Source organism: Poecilia mexicana, unplaced genomic scaffold, assembly GCF_051168715.1.
Source record: "Poecilia mexicana isolate PSO_F unplaced genomic scaffold, ASM5116871v1 scaffold_16, whole genome shotgun sequence".
In the NCBI taxonomy this organism is placed as follows: domain Eukaryota; kingdom Metazoa; phylum Chordata; class Actinopteri; order Cyprinodontiformes; family Poeciliidae; genus Poecilia; species Poecilia mexicana.
Window position 1 is genome coordinate 1,960,374 of NW_028263385.1, and position 26,878 is coordinate 1,987,251.

At 41.8% G+C, this 26,878-nt stretch overlaps 4 protein-coding genes and 1 long non-coding RNA gene across 15 annotated transcripts; 3 read left to right on the plus strand and 2 right to left on the minus strand.

Moving 5' to 3' along the window:
* Positions 1 to 56: 56 nt before the first annotated feature.
* Positions 57 to 15,441, plus strand: LOC106910858 (uncharacterized). 7 transcript variants are annotated; one of them, XM_088013971.1, is made up of 21 exons: positions 57 to 260; positions 1,974 to 2,241; positions 2,450 to 2,493; positions 2,833 to 3,115; positions 4,818 to 4,858; positions 4,968 to 5,253; positions 5,410 to 5,450; positions 5,620 to 5,902; positions 6,051 to 6,094; positions 6,297 to 6,540; positions 10,333 to 10,379; positions 10,474 to 10,544; positions 10,625 to 10,839; positions 10,928 to 11,181; positions 12,446 to 12,574; positions 12,747 to 13,014; positions 13,235 to 13,264; positions 13,503 to 13,526; positions 13,694 to 13,975; positions 15,105 to 15,141; positions 15,240 to 15,441. In XM_088013971.1, exons 2-21 carry the CDS (start codon positions 1,983 to 1,985, stop codon positions 15,271 to 15,273), a joined length of 2,916 nt encoding a protein of 971 aa, XP_087870097.1. In that variant the 5' UTR covers positions 57 to 260; positions 1,974 to 1,982; the 3' UTR covers positions 15,274 to 15,441. The 7 variants fall into 7 exon arrangements, with proteins under 7 accessions (XP_087870097.1, XP_087870096.1, XP_087870095.1 ...); XM_088013970.1 differs by having other exon boundaries at positions 59 to 260; positions 10,336 to 10,379; positions 10,471 to 10,544; XM_088013969.1 differs by having other exon boundaries at positions 61 to 260; positions 10,471 to 10,544; positions 13,506 to 13,526.
* Positions 15,442 to 15,896: 455 nt separating this feature from the next.
* Positions 15,897 to 19,666, plus strand: dnajc28 (DnaJ (Hsp40) homolog, subfamily C, member 28). 4 transcript variants are annotated; one of them, XR_015765622.1, is made up of 3 exons: positions 15,907 to 16,025; positions 17,727 to 18,963; positions 19,113 to 19,666. XR_015765622.1 is itself a non-coding variant. In XM_088013979.1 (3 exons), the coding sequence occupies exon 3, from the start codon at positions 17,747 to 17,749 to the stop codon at positions 18,902 to 18,904; it is 1,158 nt and encodes a 385-aa protein (XP_087870105.1). In that variant the 5' UTR covers positions 15,925 to 16,025; positions 17,078 to 17,239; positions 17,735 to 17,746; the 3' UTR covers positions 18,905 to 19,666. The 4 variants fall into 4 exon arrangements, 3 of the variants coding, with proteins under 3 accessions (XP_014831540.2, XP_014831538.2, XP_087870105.1); XM_088013979.1 differs by adding an exon at positions 17,078 to 17,239 and having other exon boundaries at positions 15,925 to 16,025; positions 17,735 to 19,666; XM_014976054.2 differs by having other exon boundaries at positions 15,897 to 16,025; positions 17,735 to 19,666.
* Positions 19,667 to 19,791: 125 nt separating this feature from the next.
* On the minus strand, positions 19,792 to 21,078 carry LOC106909649 (potassium voltage-gated channel subfamily E member 1). The gene is made up of 2 exons (XM_014976060.2): positions 20,949 to 21,078; positions 19,792 to 20,232 (listed from the first exon to the last, which is right to left on the minus strand). Exons 1-2 carry the CDS (start codon positions 20,972 to 20,974, stop codon positions 19,809 to 19,811), a joined length of 450 nt encoding a protein of 149 aa, XP_014831546.1. The 5' UTR covers positions 20,975 to 21,078; the 3' UTR covers positions 19,792 to 19,808.
* A 578-nt stretch (positions 21,079 to 21,656) lies between these two features.
* LOC106909648 (sodium channel regulatory subunit beta-1) lies at positions 21,657 to 26,512 on the minus strand. 2 transcript variants are annotated; one of them, XR_015765623.1, is made up of 6 exons: positions 25,657 to 26,512; positions 24,469 to 24,635; positions 23,438 to 23,672; positions 23,204 to 23,363; positions 23,002 to 23,134; positions 21,657 to 21,781 (listed from the first exon to the last, which is right to left on the minus strand). XR_015765623.1 is itself a non-coding variant. In XM_014976057.2 (5 exons), exons 1-5 carry the CDS (start codon positions 25,694 to 25,696, stop codon positions 23,089 to 23,091), a joined length of 648 nt encoding a protein of 215 aa, XP_014831543.1. In that variant the 5' UTR covers positions 25,697 to 26,511; the 3' UTR covers positions 22,160 to 23,088. The 2 variants fall into 2 exon arrangements, 1 of the variants encoding a protein (XP_014831543.1); XM_014976057.2 differs by lacking the exon at positions 21,657 to 21,781 and having other exon boundaries at positions 22,160 to 23,134; positions 25,657 to 26,511.
* LOC106909650 (uncharacterized) lies at positions 23,559 to 25,479 on the plus strand. Its single transcript, XR_015765626.1, has 2 exons — positions 23,559 to 23,686; positions 24,440 to 25,479. It is a non-coding gene; the product is annotated as an uncharacterized LOC106909650 (long non-coding RNA).
* Positions 26,513 to 26,878: the final 366 nt, after the last annotated feature.

The following is a 26,878-nucleotide window of genomic DNA, read 5'->3' on the forward strand; positions in this document are numbered from 1 at the left end:
TCACAAAATCTCAAGACAGTTTCAGATTTTAAAGGCTCAAACTGGATCATTTCAAACAAACAGTTAAAATGAGTTAAGAAACAGAACAGCGGTTACAGCACAGAGAGGCTTAAATAGATCTACCTGCGGGACTGCAGGTAGATCTGTGCAGGTAGATCTGCGCAGTTTCAGTTTCTGCGTCAGTTGACCCCAAACAGGACCGTGAAGGATTTACTGGATCTTTATTAAATAAGTGAATCATTTGAAACGAGCAACAGAAGGTAAAAGTTTTGTTATGAAATTTTAATTTGCCTTTAAGTAAATAATCAAGCAGACGTGGCAGATATTACAGTTTATTTATTACAACATTTATTCAGCTTGATGACTGAACTTCGCCCTGGGAGGAGCGAAGCTCTGAGTTTACGGTAAATAAGAAATTATAATAAAATGTTCTGCTGGTTGCCCAACAGCTTCGGTCAGCATCCAGCGTTATTCATGTTGTTTTAGGACACATTCAGTGCAGTTTTCTAAAGAAGTAATAAAATATTAAAAAGGTAGATTAGCTATAGGGACAAAATATCCCGACCAAATTTGTAGTCAAACAGTATTTGTGGTAATAGTGACGCTAAACGGGACTAAAGTCTTGTTTACAGTTTGGAAACAGCAAAAGTCATTTATGTTAATATGTTTGATTAACATAGCAGCTTAATTAAATAAAATTTACCGTAAACTTCTGAGAAACAAAACACAAAATGAAACTTCTACAGATATGACGGATTTATAAGAAACCGGTATGTGACGTAACATCGATGTGCGCATGCGCATTACCATAAAGGACGCAGGATTGACGGGTATGACAGACAGAACAGGTGTTCACGGCCAATGAAAATAACAGATCAGTTAGAGACGCATCATATCACCACGTCACCAGAATGAATCCACTGAAACCCCCGAAATGTTAACTAAAGAAGTCAGTTTGTGCTTTTTGTGACTACATGAACATAAAGCAGTGAAAAACTGATTCGCTGTTTTCACGGTGAATCAGTTTTTCTGCAGGGTCACTTTAAGGCCGGATGTTGTTATTTCAGCAGGACTTTATTCTTTGATTGCAGGTCAGTTTTGTTTGTGTTAGTTGCCTTCCGGTGAGTTTGGCTCAAATCTGTTATTGATTCTTTGACTTATTTTGCGTTGAAGTTTGATGCTTTGTTAAATATTTGTGGAATTATTAAATTGAAGTTTATGTCTCATTTTTGAACACATTTGTCCTGGTTTAAGTCTGGTTCCTTACAGTAACACTGAGGTTCTAATACAGTTGATTTGCTCCACACCTTCCCCTATAGCGCTTGGGAGTAACGATGACTTTGTGGCTTAAATTGACCAGCATTCTCTTGGTCTTGTCTACATTTATCTGTCGTTGTTTCTCTGTGCACCTCGTCACAAAATGATCCACCAGATTGCTGAACTCCTCCCGTTCCCCTCCATTCTCCATGTATCCGTTTTACTCTGGCTATCAGTTCATGAATGATAATAAATTATGTGTCCACATCCATTTCGTCCAGCTTCTCCTTTGGTAATCTAGGCTGCTGGTGTTAATGGCATCAGGTCTGTCCAGGAGGAAAAGGCCCTTCACAGGTATTTAACTGGATCATCCTCTCCTACATGGGGCTGGGATGCACACACCTGTGTCCTCAGGTACATCTGACCTTCATAATGTCAGAGGTCAGAGCTGTCAGTCTGTTTTCATCCTGGACTGTAGGAAATACTTTGCTTGGCACTGAGACCATAGAAAGGATTTTAACTTCATTTAGTACTTAAAATGTAAAATAATTTGTATTCTAAATGCTCCCACTTGTATATTAGAAGGAAGAAAAAAACTTTTTGGTTGAATTTAAAATAACTTTTGATTCATAAACAATCTGTGTCACAGAAAGTGACTGATGTAAAACATCCAGAATGCAGCATTAATGCTGAAGTTTTTGTGTTTTATTGTCCAGGTTGGAACGATGGAGACGATCGAGCTTCTGGTTGAAACCCTGCAGCAGCTGAGCCTGGAAGACTTTGCAGAGTTCAGGACTTTGGCTGAAGCAGAGCCGAGCTTGGTGACCTCCAGCAGCCTGGAAGCAGCAAACGTTCGGGATGTTGTTGATCTGATGGTGAAGAGCAGCAGTGGAGAATGTGTGGAGGCCGTCAGAACCGTTCTGATGAAGATGGACCGCTTGGATCTGGTGCAGAGATTGTCAGCTACTGACTCAGGAGGAAAAGGTGAAGCAGAGCAGAGAGAAATGTTTCCTCCTGAATCTGTTTCAGGAAACCTTGTTAGGAAATGTAACTTATTCTGATCAGTGAAAGTTGCCTCGATAAATGAAAACATGTTGGAAAAGTTTTGCTGTTGTGAAACTTTGTGGTTAAAATTTTACAGTCCAGATGATAAAACTTCTGCTAATCAGAATGTTTCTATTTTTCTTGTCAGATGAACTTTCTGTTGATGAAGAACCATCTTTACTGGACCAGAGGGTAAGTAAGGCTGCAGGATGTGGCTGCAGCTGATACTCAGATGATGTGAAATTATCTTAGACACAAATTTATTAAACATTCAAATAAATGATATGTAAAACTCCAGGTTCATGGTTCAGGTTTGGTTGCATTAGATGTTGAGGGAAATTTTGTTTTCTTAGAGAAGTTCAAAGAAACTAAATACAATCCAGATAAATGGTCCTTAGCAATATGCAACATTAAATAGAAAACTGTCCCTTATATAATCAGGATTTACATCATGCACTTTTCATCCTTGTTTGTCTAGAAACACATAGGTAAATACTGTTTTCATGTTTTTTTATTCTCTGACTCTCACAGATAGTGAGGCTGAGCAGTGATATTAACCTGATGTTGGAAACACTGGAGGATCTGAATGACAAAGAGTTCAGGGACTTTAAAAGACACATGAGTCCCTTCAGCAACTTCAGGTCCACCTTCAGTCATCAGGAGATCCAGCTGGACTCGGCAGACCGGCAGCATACAGTGATTTTCATTGTTGAGGCTTCTGGAAAAGAGTCTATAAAGGTGACCAGTGATGTTTTAGAGAACATCAGGAGGAAGGATTTGGTCCAGAAGCTAAGCAGCAGCTCAGCCTCCAGAGGTAAGCTGATAAAACCTGGAGATATAGAAATCAGCCTCACACGGTTCTTAACATGTTTCATATCCTTTAACACTTTAACAAAGTGAGATCAGCAGTGTGATCACAGTTAAGAAGGTGAGTTAATGAATGAACCAGAATCTTGGGCTTCATCAGGTCAGACAGCAGAGTGAGTGACAGCTGCTGCTGCCAGGGGCGCTGCAAGGGAATCTTGGGCCCCCTGACAAAAAATTTAATTGGGCCCCCTCACGCAGCTACTGTTGCAATTTCTTGAGATTATCTGACCCATGAAAAACATCACAATTTCAAAGGCTTGCAAGTGCCTTGCTTCTTTGGTCCAATACTGATAACTAGTACAATATTTACTGCTCATGAATGTAACATGCAAGAGTAAAATTCAGTCTGCATCCAGTATGCAAGTTGGTTGCTTAAACGTTTTCTATTAGTTTTAGATACTGAATGTCTCTCCATGAGCAACAGTCATAGGCAACATGCAAAATATACATAAAACAATCCAGACTTCTCAAAAATTCTATGTAGTTGGATTTCATTCAAGCTGCAGTCTATAACTTGAAAAAAAATATGTTTTCTCCATATTTGTTAAAACTGTCACCATGTCGTAGCAGTTTGTTATGAGACAGATAATCTGTGAAAACAATCAATCTCCTCCACCTCCTTCCTGAACTACTATTACTGGTTAACGTCATGCACCGTTCTGACCAAAACAACCACTCCTGCCACTGACTGGTTGTTTCTAGCACTGGGAGAAGGCAGAGGAAATAGATTTTTCACAGATTACCTCTCATACCATACTGTCACAACATAATGACAGTTTTAACAAATATGTGGAAAATATATTTACATAAAAAGTGACATACTGCAGCTTTAATTTCACTCAGGAGAGGACGGGTCAGGAGGGACGTGGTTTAGAGCTGCTGCTGACTGACTCATCTGTTGTTAAGTGATAAAAGGTACAAGGGACAAGTTCAATATATGAATATGTTGGTAATTTTTTTCCTTAATTCATTAAATGCTAGTGAAATGGAGGCAAACAGTAGTTTGTAGCTAAGCTAACGATGCTAAATGGTTGATAATCTCACACAGTCTACTCACCTCTCTCGGAGAAAAACTGGGTTATAAATTAACACTCTTGTCTTTCTCTCTCTCCCTCTCTACTTTTTTTTCTTTTTTTGAAAACCTGATTTTATATTTTTTTGTAGCAGCATAGTAACTGCCAGTCGTTCTTGTTTCCTACTGTCTGCTGCTGAACACCATCACCGTCAAGCGCTCCAAGCAGGAACGAACCATTTAACGCAGATGGGGGGATCAGGGCAAATATGGATGTGTGTTTTTTGATCTGGGAGTGGGAACATTCAATTTTTACTGCAAAAAACAATCTTCTAAAATACAATATGATTAATTTTGTATTTGACAGGACCTCAATTTTTTTATTTTATTTCTATGAACACAAAATAAATGAATAAATTGTGGAGGGTCCCCTGTTGTTCAGGGCCCCTATGTCATCACTTTTCCCCCCTATACCGCGCCCCTGGCTGCAGCGATGAGAGAAACAGAGTTAAATCAGAAAGACAGACAGATGGATCATCTATAGCAGAGGTCACCAACTTCCCTGAACATGATCCTGAATAAGAGCAAAATATATCTGTTGATATTTAATGCTCATGTTTTCATTTGTTTTTCTCAGAGATGCCGTTGGGAAAACATCCATCTGATCTGATCCATAAAGTGAGTAAATCTTGATTTTCCAGATCAGTGGACAGCAGAGGAAAATTATTCTGATTATTCTCGTCTCTCTGTGAAGAAACGTCCTGAAAAATGTTCTTGAATCTCCAAGGTGGCGACCATGGCAGCTGTTAAAGTCGTTCTTCTGGAAACTCTGGAGGATTTAAATGAACCTGAATTCATTGAGTTAAAACTGTTACTGCAGTTCACAAAATTCCAGAGAAATCTTCCTCTAATCCGATGGGATGAACTGGATGATACAAACAGAACCAGAGTGGTGGATCTTCTGGTCAGTACATGTGGTAAACAATCTGTGGAGGTGATCAGGGAGGTTCTATTGGACCTGAACAGAACCGATCTGGCTCTGAGGCTGCCTGAGACCAGCTCAGCATCTAAAGGTACCACATGGTTGGATCTTTAACATCTGATGAAACTCAAACATCAATCAGAGCTTCAATCTGGATTAGTTAGTCTCTGTTTTCTAACAGATTCAGAATAAAAAGATTTGAAAGCAGAATCTGTGATAACTGATCAATGTTTCATCTTTTCCTCAGAGAAACTTCCTATGAAGCTGAACTCTGCTTTTCTCCAGAAAGTGAGTTATGTCAGTTTTTATTTAATAAATGTGATCTTTATCCTGAGGAGTTTGTTTCTTCTAGAGCTGAATCAGCTTCTGGTAGCTGCTCATGAAGAAGAAACTCCTGGTTTAATGAAAAGAGCTCTGATGTGTTTCAGCTGACAGATGATGAGTTTTTATTCACCAGGTGGAAAAGTTGGAGTCTGTGACGGAGCTGCTGCTGGAGACACTGGATGAGCTTGATGAGGGAGAGATGGAAAAGTTTCAGACAATTACTCAGAATAAAATTGACCATCAGAGTGAATATATACCGATTTGGGAAACCAGATTAATAAATGTGCGATACATTGTGGTGGTTTTTGTTCTGACTTATTTCCACCAGTCAGTGGAGAAGACCATGGATGTTTTAAAGCAGATGAAGAAGGATGATCTGATAGCGAAGCTGTCAGGCAGAAGCTCAGGACCTAAAGGTTCAACATCTCAGACTAAAACATCTCAAACTTCTCAGAATGGCTGATAACTGTGTTGTGATGTTTCTCTGCATGGTTTTGATCACATCGTATTGTGTTGCACAAAGAAGCGATGGTCAGACTTTTCTCCTTCCTGTTTTCTCCTCAGAGAAACCTTCTGCAGGTCAACATCGTTCTGCTCTGAGCCACAAAGTGAGTAAAGAGACATCAGGAGTTTATTTCCTGTCCTTCAGCTGAAAGAGTTTAAAACAAAGATCATTTATAACCTCTAGGATTTAATGTTTGGTTCTGAGGAAATAAGCTGCGGTTTACTAATGTGATGAATCTTAGCCTCCATGTTTGTGATTTTCTCCTGAATGAAGCAGCTTTCTCTAGAATGAACTGAATGTTTCAGGTGGCAACGATGGCAGCTGCTAGACAGCAACTCCTGGAAACTCTGGACAAACTAACCCAGGAGGAGTTTTTAAAGTTTAAAGAAAGTTCATCAAAGTTTTCACAAAGATTGGAGTTCATGACAGAGAGAGCAGAAGTTATTGATGAGATGATGGAGAAGTTTGGCCAGGAGTCGGTGAAGATGATCAATGAACTTCTGATTGAAATAAACAGAAAAGATTTGGCTGAGAATCTTCAACAAACTGGTGAGAAACATTAAATCTGTCATAAGTCTAGTCATGTTTTTTTTTTTTTTTTTATGACGCTAGCATTGTATTTTGACCAAAATATAATTTAATACACACACACACATACACACACACATACACGCACACACACACACACACACACACACACACACACACACACACACACACACACATGTTTGCGTGGCTATCTTTGTGGGGACTTTCCATTGACTTCCATTCATTTCTACATCCTAACCCTTAGCCTTATCCCAACTCTAACCAAAACACAATTCACACCTTAGTCCTAACTCTAACCCCTGATCCAAAAACAGCGTTTCCCCTTGTGGGGCCAGGCTTTGGCTCCACAAGGAGCAGTGGGTCCTCACAACATTGTATGTGTCAGGAAAATGGTCCTTACAAGGTATCACAAACGCGCACACACACACACGCGCGCGCGTTTGTGTCACTTTCTTTGTGAGGACTTTCCATTGACTTCCATTCTTTTCTACATCCTAACCCTAACCAGTCCTCAATTCACATGTTAGTCCTAAATCTAACCCTTAACCCCAAAACAGCATTTCTCCTTGTGGGGAGCACCCTTTGGTCCCCACAAGGAGCTGTGAGTCCTCACAACGTAATGTGTCAAGAAAACGGTCCCCCACTGTACAGCGCCTGCAGCTGTATGGCTGTACGCACTCTGCGTACCCTGAGATTTTCCTTTGAGTAGAATATGTATATATGTAATTATTGTACTTTTATTGTTTTTCCCTTTGCTATTCACAAAATTGTGGAAAAAAATTAAAATTGTTTTTGTGTCTAAATATTCTGCATGTAGCCCACATCTGCATGGGTCTGTGGGGGTAGGTACGTGTCTGTCCTAAACCTAAATGTTACTTTACTTTTATTTGGCAGCTTGGCTCTTTCTGTAAGCTAAATGTGACTATGAAGTAAAGCTAGCTAAAAATGAGTAAGCTGACTTTTCATCCTCCTCCTCCCATGGATCACATGGGTAGGCTTTACTTTTCCATCTATTTTTTAGTGTAATTTGTCAAAAAACAAATGAAAGTTGGGTATGCAGGAATAAGTGTGTATCTGCGTTTGTGTGGCATTGTGTGGGACACATTGGGATATGTGTGGATTAGATGTGATATTCATGCGCATCTTGTTCCTATATCATATTTGTGTCGATTAGGTTTGTGCAGTTGATGCGTGTTGGAGATGCGGCTGCGTTCGTGTGGATTAGGTGCAATGATAGTTTTATGGGTACCCTGAGATATTATCTTACTTTACCCATGAGGCATCCAATACATGGGGCACACATACACACACATACTTGTTTTCCATACACTGTGAGGACTTTATTTAACCAGTAACTAGGTGGTCACACATGGGGACACAATTTTTTAAATGAGATAAAGTTTTGGTTTTTAGTTTTGGATTTTTTGGTTTTAGATTTGGATATTTCATGTTCCAGGGACCCTGAAACATGAAATATAATCTTTAATATAAAAATTAATGAAATTTAGAAAATTGAAAATCTGTCAAGTTTTTGGATTCACTTGTGTACATGTCCATCACCAACTACCACCAGGTGGCACTTTTTAAGTTTAGAGAACACTGAGATCCATATCAGGATGTCAAATATGAGTAATAATAGTTTTTTTAAGTCAATAAACTACATTATATTAGATTTTTTGTTTAAAATTATTTTTAAGTACCTGGCAACCTGTTTACTGCCAATCATCAATACTGAACACCACTTTCTGGTTGTATCAGTCCGTAAAATGTCTTGGTCCAAGTTTCAATAAATGTGTCTTGTTTAGTAGTTGTCGGGTTTCAGTCTTCCTTACCCTGGCCATGTCTCTGAGCACTGAATATTTTTTACTTCTGGACTCTCTAGGTAGGTTGCAGTTCTGGAATATGATGGTAATGGAAGATAACGGGTTCGTGGTAGCTTCACATTTGATTTTTCTCCAATTTTTGGCAAATAAGTTATTTGTGTTGATTAGGTCTTTATTTCTCAACACGTTTCTTGCGACACTATTGACTTTTTGATTGTTCTGTGATCAAGCCCCAGTATCTTAGCAATTTCAAGAGTGACACATCCTTCTGAAAGATTTTTTATAATTTTGGACTTTTTAGAGTCACTTAAATCTAATTTTTGGCCAATTTTGCCTGAGGAAAAGAAGCTACCCAATAATGATGGACACTCTTATATAGGGTGTGGATCTTCTTAGGCCCCACCCTCCTTCATTAAGCAAATACACATCAGCTGATATGTTTATATTCAATAAGCAATGGCATGGCAAAGGCCTTGGATACGCCCCTTTAACATGCACAACTTAAGATTTTAAAAATTATTACTCTCCAATGCCTTAAATCATCCCAATGAGGAGTTCATTAAAGTCCAACATGTATGAAAAGTAAAAAATGCCTAGAAATCACCCTTTGACCTTGTGTACCTCTAAGAGACTATTTTTCTTGTTTCTGTCGGTTCTGTACCAAATTTCAGCTCTCTACAATTTGCTAATTGGCCTATCTCATGTTTGGGGGCAATGTAGAGCCATTTGACCATGCCCACTTTTGATTCTATTAAAAGACAAAAACTTGACTTGGAGGATAATTTTTTGCAAAGTTTTGAGTTTTCAAACATATTTAATCCTCCATATTGGTACCTATTTGGAGGAGAATCACAATAATAAACCAGGAAATTTGAAGCACCTAAGCTTCACAGCACTTAGGTGGTTAGGCCTGATTGCATTTTTAATAAAAATAGAAAAAGTAAATATTGGTAAATTTCAGCTTTATCCATCCATTTTCTATACACTGTTGTCCCTTAGTGGGGTTGGGAGGGTCGCTGGTGCCTCTCCAGCTAACGTTCCGGGTGAGGGGGGGTCACCCTGGACAGGTCGCCAGTCTGTCACAGGGCAACACAGAGACACACAGGACAAACAACCATGCACACACACACCTAGAATTTGGAGAGGCCATTTAACCTGACAGTCATGTTTTTGGACTGTGGGAGGAAACCGGAGTACCCGGAGAAAACCCACGCATGCGCAGGGAGAACATGCAAACTCCATGCAGAAAGACCGGAACCGGGAATCCAATCCAGAACCTTCTTGCTGCAAGGCAACAGCTCTACCAACACTACTGTGCAGCCCAATTTCAGCTTTAATTAAAATTAAATAAAAAATTATCTATTGATCCCACACTGCAAGAAGTAAAATTAAAAAGCTAGATTAGTTAAAGTTGAATTGGGGATTAAATTGCAGTTCTCCTTCTGACCAATACTGGACACTAGAGTGAGCAGGCAGTGAGCAGGCAGACACTCTTCAAGAACAGTACACCTAAAGTGGACTGCAATACACATATGCTGGTCTCCACCTTTTTCGGAGGACAGGGCTATGGGGTCACTGAGAAGCTCCGGAGGGACATGGACTGCAATCAGCAGGTGGAAACACTTTGTGAGTCCATGGAACAGGAACTGTGGAACTGCAAGAGACAGGAGGACACAGAACTTTGTCTCTCTGTCTCATACAGATACTTTCTGATTTCCCAGAAAGACCCTGATTCATGCTTATACTGTCTGTTGTTGCTCTTTTTGGGGTTTAACGTGCACAATAAGGAAATACTGGGCAGATTCATAGCATAATTAATGGAGCAACTGAGAAAATATTGGGAATCTAATCAGCTTTCTTCTACTAGAGTAGGGAGATGTAAAATCATAAAAATGATCAGCAGTCAGTCATAATGAATTATTTTGGTCCGGTTCAGGATTTTAACTCTGCTGCTTCAATGTGTTTCCAGAAGAAACTTCAAGAAGTTTGGATTCTGTGGATTGTGGAAGTGTGGAGGTAACCCATGTATTTTATAGTCTTGACCTTTGACCCTGTGTTTAATCTACGTAACATGTGAAACATCAACATGTGGGATGATGTGGTGCAGCAGGACTCCAGCAGCTGGACCAAAGTGGACCCTGAGCTGGACGGGGCGTCTCCAGACCAAGATCCAACTTACAGGTAAAAGCTCAGAGCCTGGAGGTCAGCAGGTCAGACTGTGACATCAGCACCTCAAACTTCCTCTTCCTGTCTGGTTCCAGCCTCCAGTCTGCAGCGGGCCACTTTGAGTGCAGCGTCTCTGGTCTGCGTTGGGTCTGCAGGGAGAAGGTGGGCTTTCGGTACCGGTTCTGCTCCTGGGACGGACACATGGAGAGGATGGAGAGCAGAGGATTCCGGCCTGCTGGTCCTTTACTGGACATCTCTGTCCTTACTGGGAAGGTGATGGAGGTGCAGCTGCCACACTGGGTCTGCACCGGTAGGAGAACCTCATGGAAAACATTATTTATGTTTCCAGAACCGATCCAGAAGTTTCTCACCGAGTTTCTCTCCCTGCTGCGTTTCAGACGATGTTCCTGAGTCGCTGAAGAACTTTGCTGTCCTCCATGTTAACGACTGTGGAGATGTTCTGGAGAAAGCGACCCGGGTCACAAAGACCCATGTCGGGTTGGCAGAACCAGTTTTCTCTTTGCTGGGAGATGTGATAAAAGACTTCTTTCATCCAAAAATCATCTGCAACACGTTAATGTACTATCAGCCCAAAACGTCCTACCTGAAGATGCACGTCTACCTGATTCCACCGGATCCTGCTCTGAAACAGGTGATCATTTATTTCATTATCTCCTTTACTTATTTTCACCATGTAATTATTTAAGCTCTAATAACTACAAAACACACATAAACTGAGGCACTGTGTTGAAACGTTTTACAAATTATTAGATCTAATTATCATGAAGTGCGGTGTGCATGTGGTGAGAGATCCAGGTTGATGAGTGGAAAAAAAAGATGATTTTCCTGAAAACAGTCCACAAAGTTCCAAATACAGGCAGCACAGTTCAGCAGCAGACAGAGGCTCGAAAAACTGGTAGCAACTGTTTAACAGGGAACATCTGAACGAGGACAAGACCCGACAAGGACACATAGACACAGGTGACATTAAAGACACGGGGGGTAATCAGGGAACAAGGCCGTGGTTCAGTTCATTTTAATGTGTGAAGCTTGTTGCCTAAAGTGGATTTTACAAATTTCTGAGTTCCTACAACTGATCGTGATGTTTTAGTATGATCAGAAATGTGGCTGAAGAAATCTATAACTGATCATGAAATTGAGTTTGAAGGCTTCAAAGTCTCTAGAGCTAATAGTTTTGGAAAAGGTGGAGAATCAGTTTAAATTCAATCTGAATTTCAAAGACCCAACCCAGCGGAAGAAGATGGATGAATGGATGAATTTCAAAACAAACAATTCATTGCTTGCTAGTAAAGTCAGTCTTACTAATGTCTTTCACCTTACCTCATTAGGTTGCTACAGACCACATTCTGTAAAAGCTGAGACTCTTCACAGCTGTGTCACATAAACTCTGCAGCACTGAACTGATACTTATGGGTGATTTAGAATGGCTTCTTATGTCGACACAAATCCTGACTGAAGCTGGAGAAGAGCTTGTCCAAACAACTTTTCTGAACATGTTGGACTATGGAGTCATTTTCTACATGAAAGCAGCATTAATAGTTCTGTTATCTAGACATTTCAATGTGTTCCATTTTGTCACAAATGCCGCATTGAGGACTCACCGTTGTCAACGTTACGTCTTCCTCTCATGGCTTTGACTAAGTCAAAGTAGGCTTTTTGTGTTGATAAGTTTGAAAAAGGTGTTTTGTGAGTGGACTGCTTTTGTTGTATAGTTCTACTTTGCATACCCTGAAAGCTGCACTTTAGATTTTGGTTGTTCACCTGCAACATGATGATTTTTAGCTTCATTCTGTGAGAGAGAGGACTTTTATGATTGGTCGTTTATTTCTTCAATAGTTTTGCCTTCAGTAGATGAAATCTTGGAGAAACGTCTCGACCGTTTTCTGTCCTTACAGTCGATCCACAGAGAAGAATCCTCCAGTGGGTTTGAGGTTATGAAGAAACCTCATCCAGACAAGTATCTGAAGATGGGCCATGGATTCACCCTCAAAGCTACTGAAGAGACCGCCAGAATCCAACCGCCGGTACAGATTGGACTTAGCATCAGAAACTGGGTTTTCAATTTGGTTCTGGTGATCAAACTTTGATCCCAGAACCGACCAGAGTGAATCTGGGGCATTAATTATAAAACTGCAGGTCAACTTTATTGCCTGAAGCGTTTTTGACCACAGAGTCAAACTGACTTATTTTTCACAGAAAATCACTCTGAGAGTCAACAACCAAAACTTCTACGAGGTTTTCATTGAGAGTCCAGATAGAAACTTCAACCTGGAGCTGCTGCAGACAGAAACGGCTCGGATCAGAAAAACTTCACAAACTGTTTGGTTCTGTGAAATTCGGAAAGGTCAGTTTATGTCACAATTATTTCTTCTTTCCTTTTGCAGTCAGAACTTTCCATCCGCTCCCTTCAGCTCGGTAAAGCAACAGTATGTAAGTTTCATAAAACTTACATACTGTTTTATATGTAAGTATATAAAACATATGTAAACATGTTTTGTTTTTTTAAACTGTCATTATGTCGTAAATTCTTCAACTTGACCTCAAATCAGCAGTTAGGTTCTCAGAAACGTTCCAATAATCCACATGGTTCTGGATCAGATGAAGAAAGTTTATGGTTATTATGGATATTAATGAATGAAACTGAATGTAAAATATTAAGATTGTTTCTGTTCTTTGTTTTTTAGATGATCATCCCAAATCTGGTTCTGTTGAAGGTAATTATTTTTAAAAATCTGGATTTAAAGATTATGATGATTAAATGTGCAACTTTTCTCTGATCATCCAAACTAGTTGGAAACTCAACAGTGTGCTGGGATGAGCTTGGTCATGTTGGCATTAAGAAGAGAAGCTATTGGTTGGATCCTGCTGTTTGTTTTATCTTCATTATAACTGAATTAAAACCATTTCATTAATGTTTGTGTGTTTTTCTTTTTGATTGGGGGTCTTCAACAGAAGCTGCTGCTGTGAAAACAGAAGGTATGAAAGTTACTGCAAGACATAAAAACCATAAATCTGCATAAAACATTAGAAATTCACAACTGACATGTAAAGGAAAACAATCCTAAAAGATCTTTCTCCATTTTAATAAGTTAATAAATAATGGTAGCTGAATCCTGTATTCTGACTCCTCAGTTTTGGTTCAGTTTCTGTTCCAGCAGCTTCATCTTCCACAGAAATGCCTCGCAGCATTAAGCAGCTTCTAGCTGAAACCCTGGAGGACCTGACCCAGATCAACCTGGACAAGTTTGTCTTCCAGCTGCTGGACCGCAGCGAGGAGCCGCGGGTCAGACGCTGCAGGGTGGAGGGGAAGAGCCGCCTGGACATCGTAGATGTTCTGGTCTCCACCTTCACGGAGGACAAGGCTGTGGATGTGACCGCGGAGATCCTGAGGAGCATCGGCTGCAACCATCAGGCGGAGACACTCGGTGAGTTCAGCTGGAGCTGAGGAGACAGTTTGTCTCTGCGCCGACGAGCTTTTAGATTTAGAAACGAGTTCAAGTTCAGAGGAAACAAGGAAACTCCTGATTTATTAAGGCAAGTTTAAAAAAAAAATGCAAATTTGTTCAATTTAATTTTTGTTCATTTGTTACCTGTAAATCTAAATTGAACTATTTTACCTGCAGGAATTTTAGACAAAACTGCATTTTAGCCTTTACATCAGAAACGCCCCTTAGGTCTCAGTTTAGTTACTGCATCATGAATTGTTTAGTAATGTCAAAAGAAAGTATGCACAGATTAAATACTAGATTTTCCATATCAGGGCAGAGTAAAAATGTTTTTATGATAGCCTTAAATTATTTGAATCTGACTTCAAGTAAAACAAACAACAAACATCTACTCTTAGCTGTAGTGAACTTGTCATGAAGTTAGCTGATTTAAACATGGGGTTAAATAAACAATTTGGTTTTAATACATTTTGTCGTTGTGTTAATGTAACCTGGTTGTAATTTATTTTGTTATAATTACACAAAATGTCTTTTTTTTTGTTCTCTGTATTGTTCCTTATCTGACTGAAACACCTCAGTCATTGTTTTAACCGTGTTACTTTAAGATTGGAAGCCCCCCCTTTTTATTTCTTCTTCTGTGGTATTGTCTTTAAATTGTTTGCGGCCCCCTGGCCCCTCCCCTTTTGTCATGTTGTCCTGCGGGAGCACAACGCAGAAAAGGATCCGGTTACATTAGTACAACAACAAAATAGACAAACATCAGCAACGAGTTCAGAGGAGCAACTGGTGCTGAGAAGCTCAGAGAAATGACCAGGAACCTGAGAGCTCCATCTCAGACTCCACAGCAGGTTCAAGGTTAAAGGTCATGAAGGGACAGTTAGAAAGAGACTGAATGTTTATGGGAAGCAGAAAGTATTTTCTTCCTAAAACAAAATGTCAGCAGAACTTCTGGTCCTTTGGACTGATGAGATCAAATGTTAAACTGTCTGTTTCTGTCTGCTTGATATTTGCTGGATTTCCATTCAGAAGGAACAAACTTTAAAACTTTGTAAAAATTTCACTGATTTGTGGTGACAGATTTTTGTTTCTGATCTGTTTAATAGTGAAGGAGAAGCATGGAGGATGACAGGCAGCTCGTCTTTACGGTGAGTAACTATGAAATGTTTCATTCACAACATAATGTCAGCATTTAAATATTTAGAGAGCGAAAAGGTTCTACGGAAACGTGATGTTTGTGTTGCAGGAAACCTGAACAGCAGCAGAAGATGGAGAGATGACCTCCAGCTGCAGAATGGAAACTACTCATATTATCAACTTAAATAATATTTTTGTATCATGTTCTTATCCTACAATCCATTGCAGATAAATAAATGTTTTTATATCTGGGATGATGTGTTTTTGCAGCAAATTTCTGTTTAAATTACAATAAATTCATAAAAATATGAGTTCATTTTTGAAAGTCATATTTTCACCATGTTATTCCAACATTGATAAATGTCTGAGTTCCAAACTAAATATTTAATTCAATGACTAAATATATAAACAATTAACCTAGAAATAGACCTTTTAAAATCCCTAAATTTAAAGTAAACTAAAAACAAATGCAAGGAAAATTGAAAGTAATAAAATCAAAGAATAAATAGCTTTGACAAATTATTTTCTATTTTTCATTAAAGTAGTACTGATTATGCAAATAGTAAAAAATACCATCTAAAATAAACAGTATAAAGTTAAAGATTTTACACCAGAAAATTAGTTGCTCATAATACTTGTTTATTATCAAATTAGACTAGAAACTGTAAGTTAATTTGCCATTTTTTGAAATGCAAGTCGCAGCGTTTCCATGCGTGGCTGTAATTCCCTGACCTGAAGGCAGGGGGCGGTGGGAAGTCTCAGCGGCGGAGAGGCGCAGGAAGAAGAAGAAGCTACATAACAACACAGCGGACTCTCAGGTGAGCTGACTTCCAGCGGTTGGAGACCCTGTGGCTCCCGGAGCCTGGACGCGGCTTCCTGACCGGACAGAGAGCAGGTCTGGGCCGCAGCTTCCTGTCACATTTCTCGGTGTTTTTCTCTGTAAATCCGCCGTTAGTTTGACTATTTTAGCCAAACAATGAGGCTGTTATTGAACCGGCTGCTCAACGTGACATCAGAAGAATCCACAGAGTTGGTTTGATGTCTAGAGCTGCTTCAAGAAACTTCAGGAGACAGATGGCGCTTTGAACAGGTGTTATGAAGAGAAATGCCTGCAGGTGTTATTCAGGCTGAAGTTGGTGTCTGCTTGGACTTAAAGGGCCAGTACACTCTTTATTGTTCTGGACGCAATTAAATCTGTGGTAATAAATCAGAAACAGTTGGACTTGTGTCACCCGGCGAGTTTATCACACATTAGTCATTAGCATCAATGTCAGATTATTTTGGGCCTTTTTATGGTTTATCTGAGATGATTTTGCGTTAGTAGAAAACAGAACTAAGGATCATGAAAGAAAGTTTAGGGAAAAACATGGATTTATTGATGGTGTCTTTTTTAAATCACATAAAATCAAGTTAGGCTGAAGTATATCCGTAAACACCCAGTAATATTTGGTTGGTCAAGAAGCTCCTGCCATCATTCTTGGTAGTTTGTAAAAACCGATTGTTTCTCAGCTCAGATCCAGCAGGTTTGCACACAAGCAATAATTTAACTTTTACTGTTTCAGATGCTCTGAAGGCATCAATAAGTCTAAACAGTTCATATCCAGGATGTGTGGGGTCTGCAGAGATGTTTGCTGCCCTTTACCTGACCCTTGACTTCAGAAGGTGATCCAAAATCAGACTTTTTTTAACCCATTGTCACTCCTTCTACCTTGGAGATAAATGATCATTCAAAGGCACCAATCAAATAAAACCCAAATCAAGTTATTTTGCTGATAAGCTGTCTAAATTGGTTCTTAAGGCTGGTATCTTTATATGTCTGTGCAAAATGTGATATTTTTGTGGAAATGTATTTAATTTTGCAATATTTTAGCCTGAAACTGTCTCAGTGCTGCCCTCTGTGGGTCAAACAGTGGCTACTGTAGTTGAATTTGTTGTCCCATTAACCAGGCGTCCAGGTTGGTCGACGTCACTCAGTCCGAGTTCAGGTATAAAACCACCTGACTCAAACACACGCCCCCTGCTGGCGAGTCAGGAGGTGGAATAGTGAGTGAATGGACGACAGAGACTGACTGCAGCTGAGGAAGAGCTGAAGGCAGCAGACTTACTCAGGTCGGTTTCTGCAGAGCAGTTGGAGCTTCACACGTCGCCAAAGTCTCTAATAACAGAGAAAAAAGTTGCTACATTTGTCACTAGTTGCTTTTTTGAGAAAAATGGTTGCTAAGTTTATTACTAGTTGCTTTTTTGAAAAAAGTCAATTTGTTGCTAGTTGCTACATTTGTTGAAGGTTGTTTTGGGGAAAAGCTGCTAGGTTTTTGTAGTTGCCTTTTTGAAAACGTCACTTTGTTGCTGGTTGCTTTACAGAAAAGAAAAAGTCTAAATTTGTTGCGAGATGGGTTTTTGCAAAAAGTCAATTAAGGACCTGAAAAGTTGCTAAATTTAGCAGAAGAGTTAAGTTGGCAACAACGATTTCCCTCGTTTTGACCAAACGTTTGGACCTCCTAGGCTCACCCTGTCTTGGCCACGCCCCTCAGTGCCTCTTGGCTCCGCCCACTTAGGATGCAGATTAATTTTCCTGATTCTTAACGTTTTCTTTAAGATCTGCAGACGGTCCCAGAGATGACCAGCCGTCTCCTGCTGTTGCCATGGCGCCGGGGTTTCCGTCATGGCCGCCGTCTCCTCCTGTTCTCCCGGCGGTCCGGAACGTCCAGGTGGTTTAGCTCAGACGGTCGGATCAGCCGCAGCCTCCAGGAGAGCTACAGGGTGCTGCAGCTGCCCGCCGAGGGCCGCAGCAGCCCCGCGGAGGTGAGGGCCGCCTACCTGCGCCTCGCCAAGCTCTACCACCCAGACTGCGGCGAGCCCACCGCCGACGCCGGGCTGTTCGCTCGGGTCGAGGAGGCGTACCGGGCCGTCCTGGCCCATCAGAGTAAAACCCGACAGCCAGACGGAGCGACGGACGACGACGACGAGGACAAGACCCGAGGAGCCGCTCTGCAGCACCGACACTACCTGAGCTATGAGGGCGTGGGCTCGGGCACCCCCAGCCAGCGGGAGCGGCAGTACCGGCAGGTTCGTGTGGACCGGGCCGCCGAGCAGGTCCTCAGCTACCGCCAGAGGGAGCACGAGCGCGCGGCGGCGGCGGACGGGGCGCTGGCAGAGCGGGACGCCCGTCAGCGCAGCCACAAGATCAAGATCACGCAGGCGGTAGAGCGGCTGGTGGAGGACCTGATCCAGGAGTCCATGGCCCGCGGAGACTTCCGGAACCTGAGCGGCGCCGGGAAGCCGCTCAACAAGTTCCAGCACAACCCGTACGCCGACCCCATGACCCACAACCTCAACCGCATCCTGATCGACAACGGCTACCAGCCGCCCTGGGTGGTGACGCAGCGCGACATCCGGGAGGGCGCCGCCCGGGTCCGGAGCCGGCTGCTGGAGGGCCGGGCGCGGCTCGGCGACCCCATGACCCCGGCGGAGCGGCGCCACTGGGAGCGGCTCTGCGGCGCCGTGGAGGAGGAGCTGGCGAAGCTCAACAAGATGGTGGACGACTACAACCTGATCGTCCCCATGCTGGGCATGCAGATGGTCCACTTCAGCCTGGCCCGGGAGGCGGTGCAGGCCCAGAGGGTTGCCGAGCAACGGAGGGCGGAGCTTCTGCAGGTCCGGCAGGAAGAGAGGGAGCGGAGGAAGGAGGAGAAGAAAAGAGCCAACTCTGCAGGCAGGACTCCAGCTAAGAGGCGAGGGCTGGTGTCCTGGATGCAGAGTCTGCTCGGATACTAACCCTGCATAGCAACGGGCAAAAGTCTCCGACCAGCCGCTGCTTTACTCACCTTTAAAAGGTAAATTAAACTAAAACACAAGAGGGAAAACAAAGAATAATTTTTATCATCAACCCAGGATGTTTGTATTGTTCCTGTATGGAAAGCTCTTATTGAATTTAATGTGATGATCATTAAAATGATCCGTTCTAATGCTCCTTTGCACACAGACTGAAGGACTCTCTGGTACCGAGCGTTGGGTCGTCATCAGTTTTGTTTCCAAATTTAGTGCAAACTTTTAAACAGTGGCAAAAAAGAAAAAGTGAATTACCGTGTTTCCACCTGCTGGTTTAGAGAGAATCAACCAGGGTACGAACACGTAACTTCGTCACGTGTCTGGATTACGCTTGGCTGTAGCAAACAGGAAGTAGATGTTGCTAACTAACACAAACCAGTTTTCTCTGAATAACATGGAGAGAACCTGGTCTGTGCCTTACCACAGGCACAAAACCCAGGAGAAACTGCAGAAGCTCAGGAAGCGTCCAAATCTTCAGTGTGGTTTTCCTCTATGTCCTGTTCCTGTTCGTAGCCTGGTTGATTCGCTCCAAACCAGTAGATAGAAACATGCAGAATTCACTTCTTTTTTTTTTTCAGCTTTTTAAAAGTTCACTTATAATTTGGGTGGCACTTGTAAACGTAGCGAATGAGGTGAGAAGATGGAAAAAAAACAGAGCAAACACTAATGTTTGGTTACTGTGAGACATTAAAGATTATTTATTTAAAATCTTCTGGATATCTCACTTTGTGACATACAGTGCCATGCATGGTGGTGGCACCATCATGCTGAGGGGCTGTTTTACTGTAGCAGGGTGGCAGTGTTAGCAGATCATCCTCAGATGATCCTCCAGGTCTGGAGAATTGTTGGTTTATTCCGGCAGCGGCTGCAGAGCCACAGGGTTGCAGAGGACCACTGGGTCCTGGGCCCCCCGCTGCAGGGCCTCGGCTACGGCCCTGGGCGGCCCCACCACGGCGCTCCAGTCGTGGGCGATGTACTGGTGGTACGGGTCCTGGGAGCCCTCCAGCTTCTTGGACCGGATGTAGCTCAGCATGATGCCGAAGGTGAAGAAGCTGAAGAGGCCGACCACCAGCAGGATGAACATCAGCTCCTCAGGCTGAGGGCGACCCCTGGCGGAGGCCGCCGCCTGCTGCAAAGCATCATGGGTAGTGTGGTTCCCGGGCGGCTGGAGGCCGCTGCTGTTGAGGCAGTGCTGCAGGACGGAGAGCAGGAGAGACTGCAGCTCGGTGCTGTTGAAGCGGAGCATCACTGCCCTCTGCTGGCCACTCGGTGCACTGCAACCAGAGGAAAAAACCTACTGAAGCTGTTTATATGCTTATTTTTATTTTATATATAGTTCATACTTAAATTATGCATATACATTTATATATAAATACATTTTATAAATGTTATATTTATATTAGCTAAAGTTTAACATTTTGGATGGAGTAGCTTGACAAATAATTTTCCCTTGAAAATCAATAAAGTATATTCTGATTCTGTTATTCTAGGATTATTTTTGGTTTTATTTGCACATAAATAGCAAAATATAACAACAGAAACACTAAGCTTATCGTTTTCATTTCTATAAAAGGAAAATGCTGATAGGTTTGCCATAAAAAGTACAAAAAATTATAATAATATGCAGGAATTTCAAATATTTAAAGCATTTTAAACATTTCCAAAAGTATTTGGGTTGCACTGGAGGATAAATCTGATCACGTGAATTAAGAAAAGCCTCCATGAGAATAAACTCAACTCCTGAGTAATAATTAATCTTTAATGTGACTCTGATGATACATTTAGCTTTTATGTCAGCAAAATACATCTTTTTATCTTTAAAAATCCTCATAATGAAGAATATTTAACACTAATCAGACCTCACAGGACTTTTTTCTAGCCAACAAACTTCAGATTTTAATCCCGGATCTTTCTTGGCCGACCTTTTCAGAGCCAGTTTGTCTGGTCTGAAGGATGATAAGATCCAGCTTAAAGCCTCGTTTGGACCTACCTGGTGCAGCTGGGCTTCAGGAACATCTCCAGCTCTGCAGCAGGAAGCCGCTCCGAACCCTGCCGCCCGTCGAGGTCACGCTCCACGTAGAGACCGCACGTCAACACGTCTAATGAAACGGGAGGTCGCAGGGAAAGGTTAACGGATCCCTGCAGATGCTCCTCCAGCTGCTCAGGAGAAGAACCACGGGTCCGACCGGTCGGTTCTGTTGGATCTGTGTGAGTCTGGATCAGAAAGCTAAGGTTCTATCACATGCAGTGGTTCTGTTTGTCTCTTACTGGTCTTACTGGGTCAGTGTGATGCTGACCTGCAGCCAGAGAACAAAGCTGCTTTCAGGCTGAAAACCTGCAGCGGAGCAGAGATTCGGTTACAGCAGATCCACCTCCAAACGTCCTCTGGCTGTGTGTCGGCTGAAGATATTCAAGAGTCTGCATGGAACTCGGCTTCTTCTTTTTAACGTCATTCCCCACTGATGTGAGCATGAATTTGTTCAGCAAGTCTCCTTTCATGGAGCCAGATGATTCTGGTAAAGTTCTGGTCCAGTTCTCGGTTCTGTAGTTTTTCCTTCCATGGAGACAAACTTAAAAATCTCCAGGTTTTCTGAACATTTCTTCTCCAAAGATGACCTTGGATTGACCTCCAGAAAGCCCTGAGAACCACTGATGAAGATCCATTTGAGCACTAGAGGAAGGTTTGGTTCTTGGAAAGGGAAAGACAAAAACTGCAGTGGATCAAATTCAACAGAAATCAAACATTTCTAACGAATGTTAAATAAAAACCTGATTCATGAGGTTCAGTTGTTCTGCTGAGGCACGGCGGTGGCAGCATCATGACTGAGGAGTGGGCCAAAATTATGAAATCAAAAAAATGTTTTTAATTAAATCACTAAAAATTATGTGCATTTTCTTAGCTGATCAACAATAAACTAAGCATAAATTATTTTAGTTTTCTTTGTAGGAACAGGATGTTAAAACATAAATTCAAGAGTTTATCATGTATGTATTACTAGATGAAAGGTTAATCTTTTTTAAATTGTCTATTCTCAGCTATAAAAACTGGATCTATGTTAGACTTCATTTAAAAACACTTCCTGTTTTTAACCAAGTTTTAGTAAAACCAGATGTAGCTGCACCACAGTGAACTTTAGAGTATAAATCACTGGACATGTTTTCTATTACCATGAATTTAAAATCAACTGTATGGAGGAAAAATGATGAAAATGAAAATTTAATGGAAGAAACGGAACAAAAATGAGCAAGAAGAAAACAGGAGGATCTGACAAAGTGAAAGTGGGGAACATAAAGCTATGGGATGATGATCACTGGATGCAACAGAAATGAATAAATAAACAACTGAAATCAAAACAGATCAGGATCAATTAAATAAATTAAACACAAGATGGGAGAAAATGATCAAAATAAAATCAAAATCCAACAGAGAAGAGACAGGAAGACATGCAGTGATGAACTAACACCTGGAAATATATAATACTGATAAATATCGGTTATCTGTAGTAATATCAGATACTAATATCGGTCCAAGTTTTCACATCAGTTCATCCCTAGAAATAAGAAAACATAGAAATGATCGACAGACGGACAAGAAGAAGAAAGGAAATATTTTTTCTGCTTGGCGAATCAGGCGGTTTCCCATGGTGGCAGACAGGATGTGACATCAGAGTCCTTCATGTTGTCTCAGGTTAAGCTGAAGTGATAAAGCTGTCAGAACCACCTGAGAGGTTCTGGTGGTTCAGGTCAGACGTTTCCATCAGGAATAAACCTCATGATCATTCAAAGCCTTTCAGAGACGATGAACTCCTGAAGGATCCAGAATAAATCTGCAATCCGTCTGTCTGGATGTTAATTCACTTCTTAAAACTGACATGAGTAACTTTTATGAAAAATGTGGGTTTTTTTACATATTTATCAAACCTGTCATCATTACACTTTGTTGTGAGAGAAACAATCTGTGAAAAGATTGATCTGCTGTCTGAAGAAATGCTCCGAAAACAACCAATCAGAACCAGGAGGCGGGGCTTAGCGCTGTCAATCACCTCAGATTCAACAAATATGTAAAAGCATATTCGTTATGAACGTTTCAGGCTGCAGCTCCAGCGGAGCGTGCTGAATCTGCTCTGGCGTTACTCCGCCTGCACGCCGTCACAGGGATCCTTGGACTCCAGCAGTCTGGAAAAATCAGAAGAGACTGTGAGAATCAGCAGACAGGAAACAGAGAAACAGGAAGTGGAGACTCACGATCCCTCCGCTTCCAGCGCTTTCTTCGCCTCTCTCGCTTCGTGTTCGTCCCAGATCTTCTTGTAGCAGTAGACCATGACCAGGATGAGCCACAGCTGCAGCACCACGATCAGGACGTACATCACGATCTCAGAGATCACCGCCGTCAGCTCCCGGTTGGCTGCAGGAAACCAGCCAATCACGTGTCAGAAAGCTGGACCGGTCTGGGCTGGTCCCGCCCCCAGCGCCTCTCACCTGCGGCCACCACGGTGAGCTCCACCTCCTTCTCCACCACCACGTTCTCGGGCTGCAGCGGCAGGAAGAGGGTGCGGCGGAAGGTGCAGCGGTACGTCCCGCTGTCGTTGAAGGTGACGTTCTGGACGTAAACGGCGCCGATCTGGACGTCGTCGTTCAGCGTTCCCTGCCACTGCAGCCGGTCGCTGAAGTCTTCATGGAGGACGTTTGCGTTGGGGTGTTCATAGTGGAAGATCTGGGATGAATCAGGTCAGCTTTTGAATTGAACCCAATTGAATTTATTTACTTATATTTATTGAAAATATTTTCTGCTGATAAGCAAATCCCACACATTACCAGAAAACCAATCAAGCCATAAAAATTAGAAAAAGTATAAATTAACGTAACTTACATGTGATTTACCTAATTTTTAATTATATAATTGCTAAAATAAACTATATTTTATTTAGGTTTGAACAGTAGCACATTAATATCTAAAGTAATTTATTTTTAGATAAAAATTGAATTGTTATGACTTGTGAAATAATTAAATAATCTGCTAGATCAGTGTTTCTCAACCCTGGTCCTCACTGACCCCCTGTCCTGCATGTTTTAAGTATTTCCCTTCTGCCACACACCTGAATTGCATCTCTGGGTGATTAACAGGCTTCTGCAGTACTTGATGGTCATGCAATCATTTGAATCAGCTGTTCTGGAACAGAGGCACATCTAAAACATGCAGAGCCGGGGGCCTGAGGACCAGGGTGGAGAAACACTGTGCTAAAGTTTCAATTTGAAATTGCTGTTTTATCCGTTGAATGGATATGTTTTGAGAAACAGGATATTATGGCTAGAAAAAAAGACATAGAAATACATGATCATGTTATCTCTGCTCTGATTGGCTGATCAGGCCCTCCTGTCGCCTCCTCCTCCAGACACACGGGCTGCTAATGACCTTTTTTTTTTAAAGCAGTTTCTGATTTTGTGACCTTGTCTTTTTGTTTGTTTGTTTGTTTTAAGCAGTTGCTGATTTCCTGATGGTTCTGACTCACATGTGTGAACTCGTGGTCCTCGGGCCGTTTGAAGTGCCAGTCCACCGTGGCTCGGGCCGACACTTCCTCCCTCTTCTTACAGGAAATGCAGCCGAGCAGGAATCCTTCTCCGGCCACGGCTTCGGTCATGGAGTCCACCTCCGCACAGCCTGCGTGGCACCAAGGCACTTCACCGGAGAGCCGACCAGTTAGACAACAACAAACATTATCAGTCAGTCTGGAGATCAGATGTTAAAGAAATGAAACCAGAAATGTGATCCTGTTAGTTTTGTGGTTTTGTCTTTAAAGGGAGAAATATAGAAATCTCTTCTTCTGAGGAACTTTGTCTTCCATCAATTCAATGATTTTTGTATTTTTTGTTGCCGTACATGAGTTCAGACATGGAATCTGATCAGAGACCAAATCAGGATTTAAGTTTTAAGGTAACAATTTGAGCTGCAGATGTCTGAGCTGTTCTGTTGGTTGTGATTTCTTCTTCTTCTGTTCTTTAGTTCATCTTTTCTCTGGACACATCGTTTCTGTTTGGACAGTTTCTCCCTCTGGTTCTGGATGCTGGCCAGCTGGGATGATTTCCAGTTGCTATATTGTGTAACCGTGGCAACAAGATATTGTTTTTCCAACAGAGCAGGTGATTAGCATCTCAGAAGCTCAAATAACACCTGAACTTTGACCCCAAATCCCAGAGCTTCATGGATGCAGAGAAGAGACGGAAAGAGTTCAAAGGTCAACGTCTCTCCAACCGAACAGCCTGACAGATTTAAAGAGGAGCAGCAAAAGCAAAAGAGGTGGATTAGCACAGCTTTCTAGCAACTGATGATGTCATCCAGGACTTGTTACTGTGGAATATCAGATATTGAGCTGTTAGCAACAGTCTTCAGTCAGAGGCCTCTTCAGACACGCTGCGAGACTGACTGCTACTGGACTCGACTGTTTGAAGGTGTTTGGAAGATCTGAGTCACAAAAACATTTAATTGATTCACCTGCAGGATAAATAAAGGAGTTTTGAACTGAGCTGAATGTAAAAATCTATTTTTTTAATCTTTTATTTCCTTTGGTTTTAAGCTGACTTGGTTTCAGTGATTTCTCATTTTGTGGTTCTTTAAGCTACTTCAACCAGAATGAACCCGATTCGTGCCCCTTCTGGCTGGTTCCGGTTGAAAGCTCAGAGCATTTTCATGCTGGACTCACCAAGAAGACTGAAGGCGACTAAAAACGTCCAGCAGCTCATCGTTCTGCAGGGGAAATATTCAAACAGCTGCTGCAGAAAAGCCCAGACATTCCCAGATCCAGGAAAGTTCCTGCAGACTGGAGTTACTCTGGACTCCGGACCGGCACCATGCTTCTCCTGCAGGACCGCTCCACTCTAATCCATCAGAACTTCAGATATGAATCATCAGACATTCAGAGCCTCTGAGGTTTTACGGTAAGCTGTCCCTCTGCTGTCTCATCTGACTTTAAGGCGGCTAAATTTAGAGTGAGAATCCGGCGCTGGGCGTGTTGGGAGGCAGCAGAAACCTGAGATGATGAGACGTTCTCCGTAGCAACGTGACCGTCCACGCCGAGTTACACTGGGACGCTTTGGAGGGTTTCCTTCAGGAAAAAGATCATTTGAGTTTAAAATCTGTTTCTTCTTCTTGTCTGATGTCCTTCATCTAAAATCACCTCGCTGTGTTTTGTTAAACAAATATGTGAAGAGCAAGCAAACCCTGAGGTGAAAGTAAATATTGTCACGTGCAGCAGGAGGGTTTCATGTTGTCTGTAAATACAGATCATGTCCTACAGGTCAGAGGTCACGGCTCAAGCTGGACGGGACTCAGGGTTTGGATCAGGGACGTCCCAGCAGGACAAACACTCTTCTGTCAGCAGTTTGATTTGTTGTTGCTATAAAAATGCTCCATTTATTTTGTATTTTTACAGATTTGAATCTTTGATGTTTTCATCAGAAAACAAAGAAAAATTCTTTATTTGATTTTTGTTCTGAAATACAAACATTTTCTGTTTGATGGTCAGAAACAAATAATTTGCTTTTGATATTAAAAGTAATAAAAATAGCATTTATAGTAAAAACTGAAAACTGAACCAGTTTTTGTCAACAGACCTCTGATTCTTGTGACTGTAGGAGGCGCTGTTTTTACTCAGCTGTCGTTTCTCACATGTTTTCACCACAAAAATAACTTCACATATAAAATACAAACATCTGAAGCATCCATGACTGAGGATGAAACGTCTGTGGAAAGTTTCCAGCTGTTTGCTTTGTCTGATAGAACCAGAACTCAACTCTTTGCTAAAAGACATCATGATTTATGGCATCAGATATTACTGACTTGCTAACAAAAAGTGCAGCAAAGCAGGTTTTAACATCCAGACTGTAGACTGCAGAGGGAGCAGCGACGTGCTGCACGGCTTCTCC

Bases quoted from the DNA above. Each gene is read 5' to 3' on its own strand.
- LOC106910858 (XM_088013968.1), top strand. From the start codon at position 1,983: ATGGAGACGATCGAGCTTCTGGTTGAAACCCTGCAGCAGCTGAGCCTG. The intron at 4,859-4,967 runs GTGAGTAAATCT...TGAATCTCCAAG, and splicing joins CATCTGATCTGATCCATAAA to GTGGCGACCATGGCAGCTGT. The intron at 5,451-5,619 runs GTGAGTTATGTC...TTTATTCACCAG, and splicing joins ACTCTGCTTTTCTCCAGAAA to GTGGAAAAGTTGGAGTCTGT.
- dnajc28 (XM_014976054.2), top strand. From the start codon at position 17,747: ATGACCAGCCGTCTCCTGCTGTTGCCATGGCGCCGGGGTTTCCGTCAT.
- LOC106909649 (XM_014976060.2), bottom strand. From the start codon at position 20,974: ATGTTCCTGAAGCCCAGCTGCACCAG. The intron at 20,233-20,948 runs GTAGGTCCAAAC...CTCTGGTTGCAG, and splicing joins CTGAAGCCCAGCTGCACCAG to TGCACCGAGTGGCCAGCAGA.
- LOC106909648 (XM_014976057.2), bottom strand. From the start codon at position 25,696: ATGAGCTGCTGGACGTTTTTAGTCGCCTTCAGTCTTCTTG. The intron at 23,364-23,437 runs GTGAGAGGCGCT...GGTTTCCTGCAG, and splicing joins GCTCACCGTGGTGGCCGCAG to CCAACCGGGAGCTGACGGCG. The intron at 23,135-23,203 runs GTGAGTCTCCAC...TGATTTTTCCAG, and splicing joins GCGCTGGAAGCGGAGGGATC to ACTGCTGGAGTCCAAGGATC.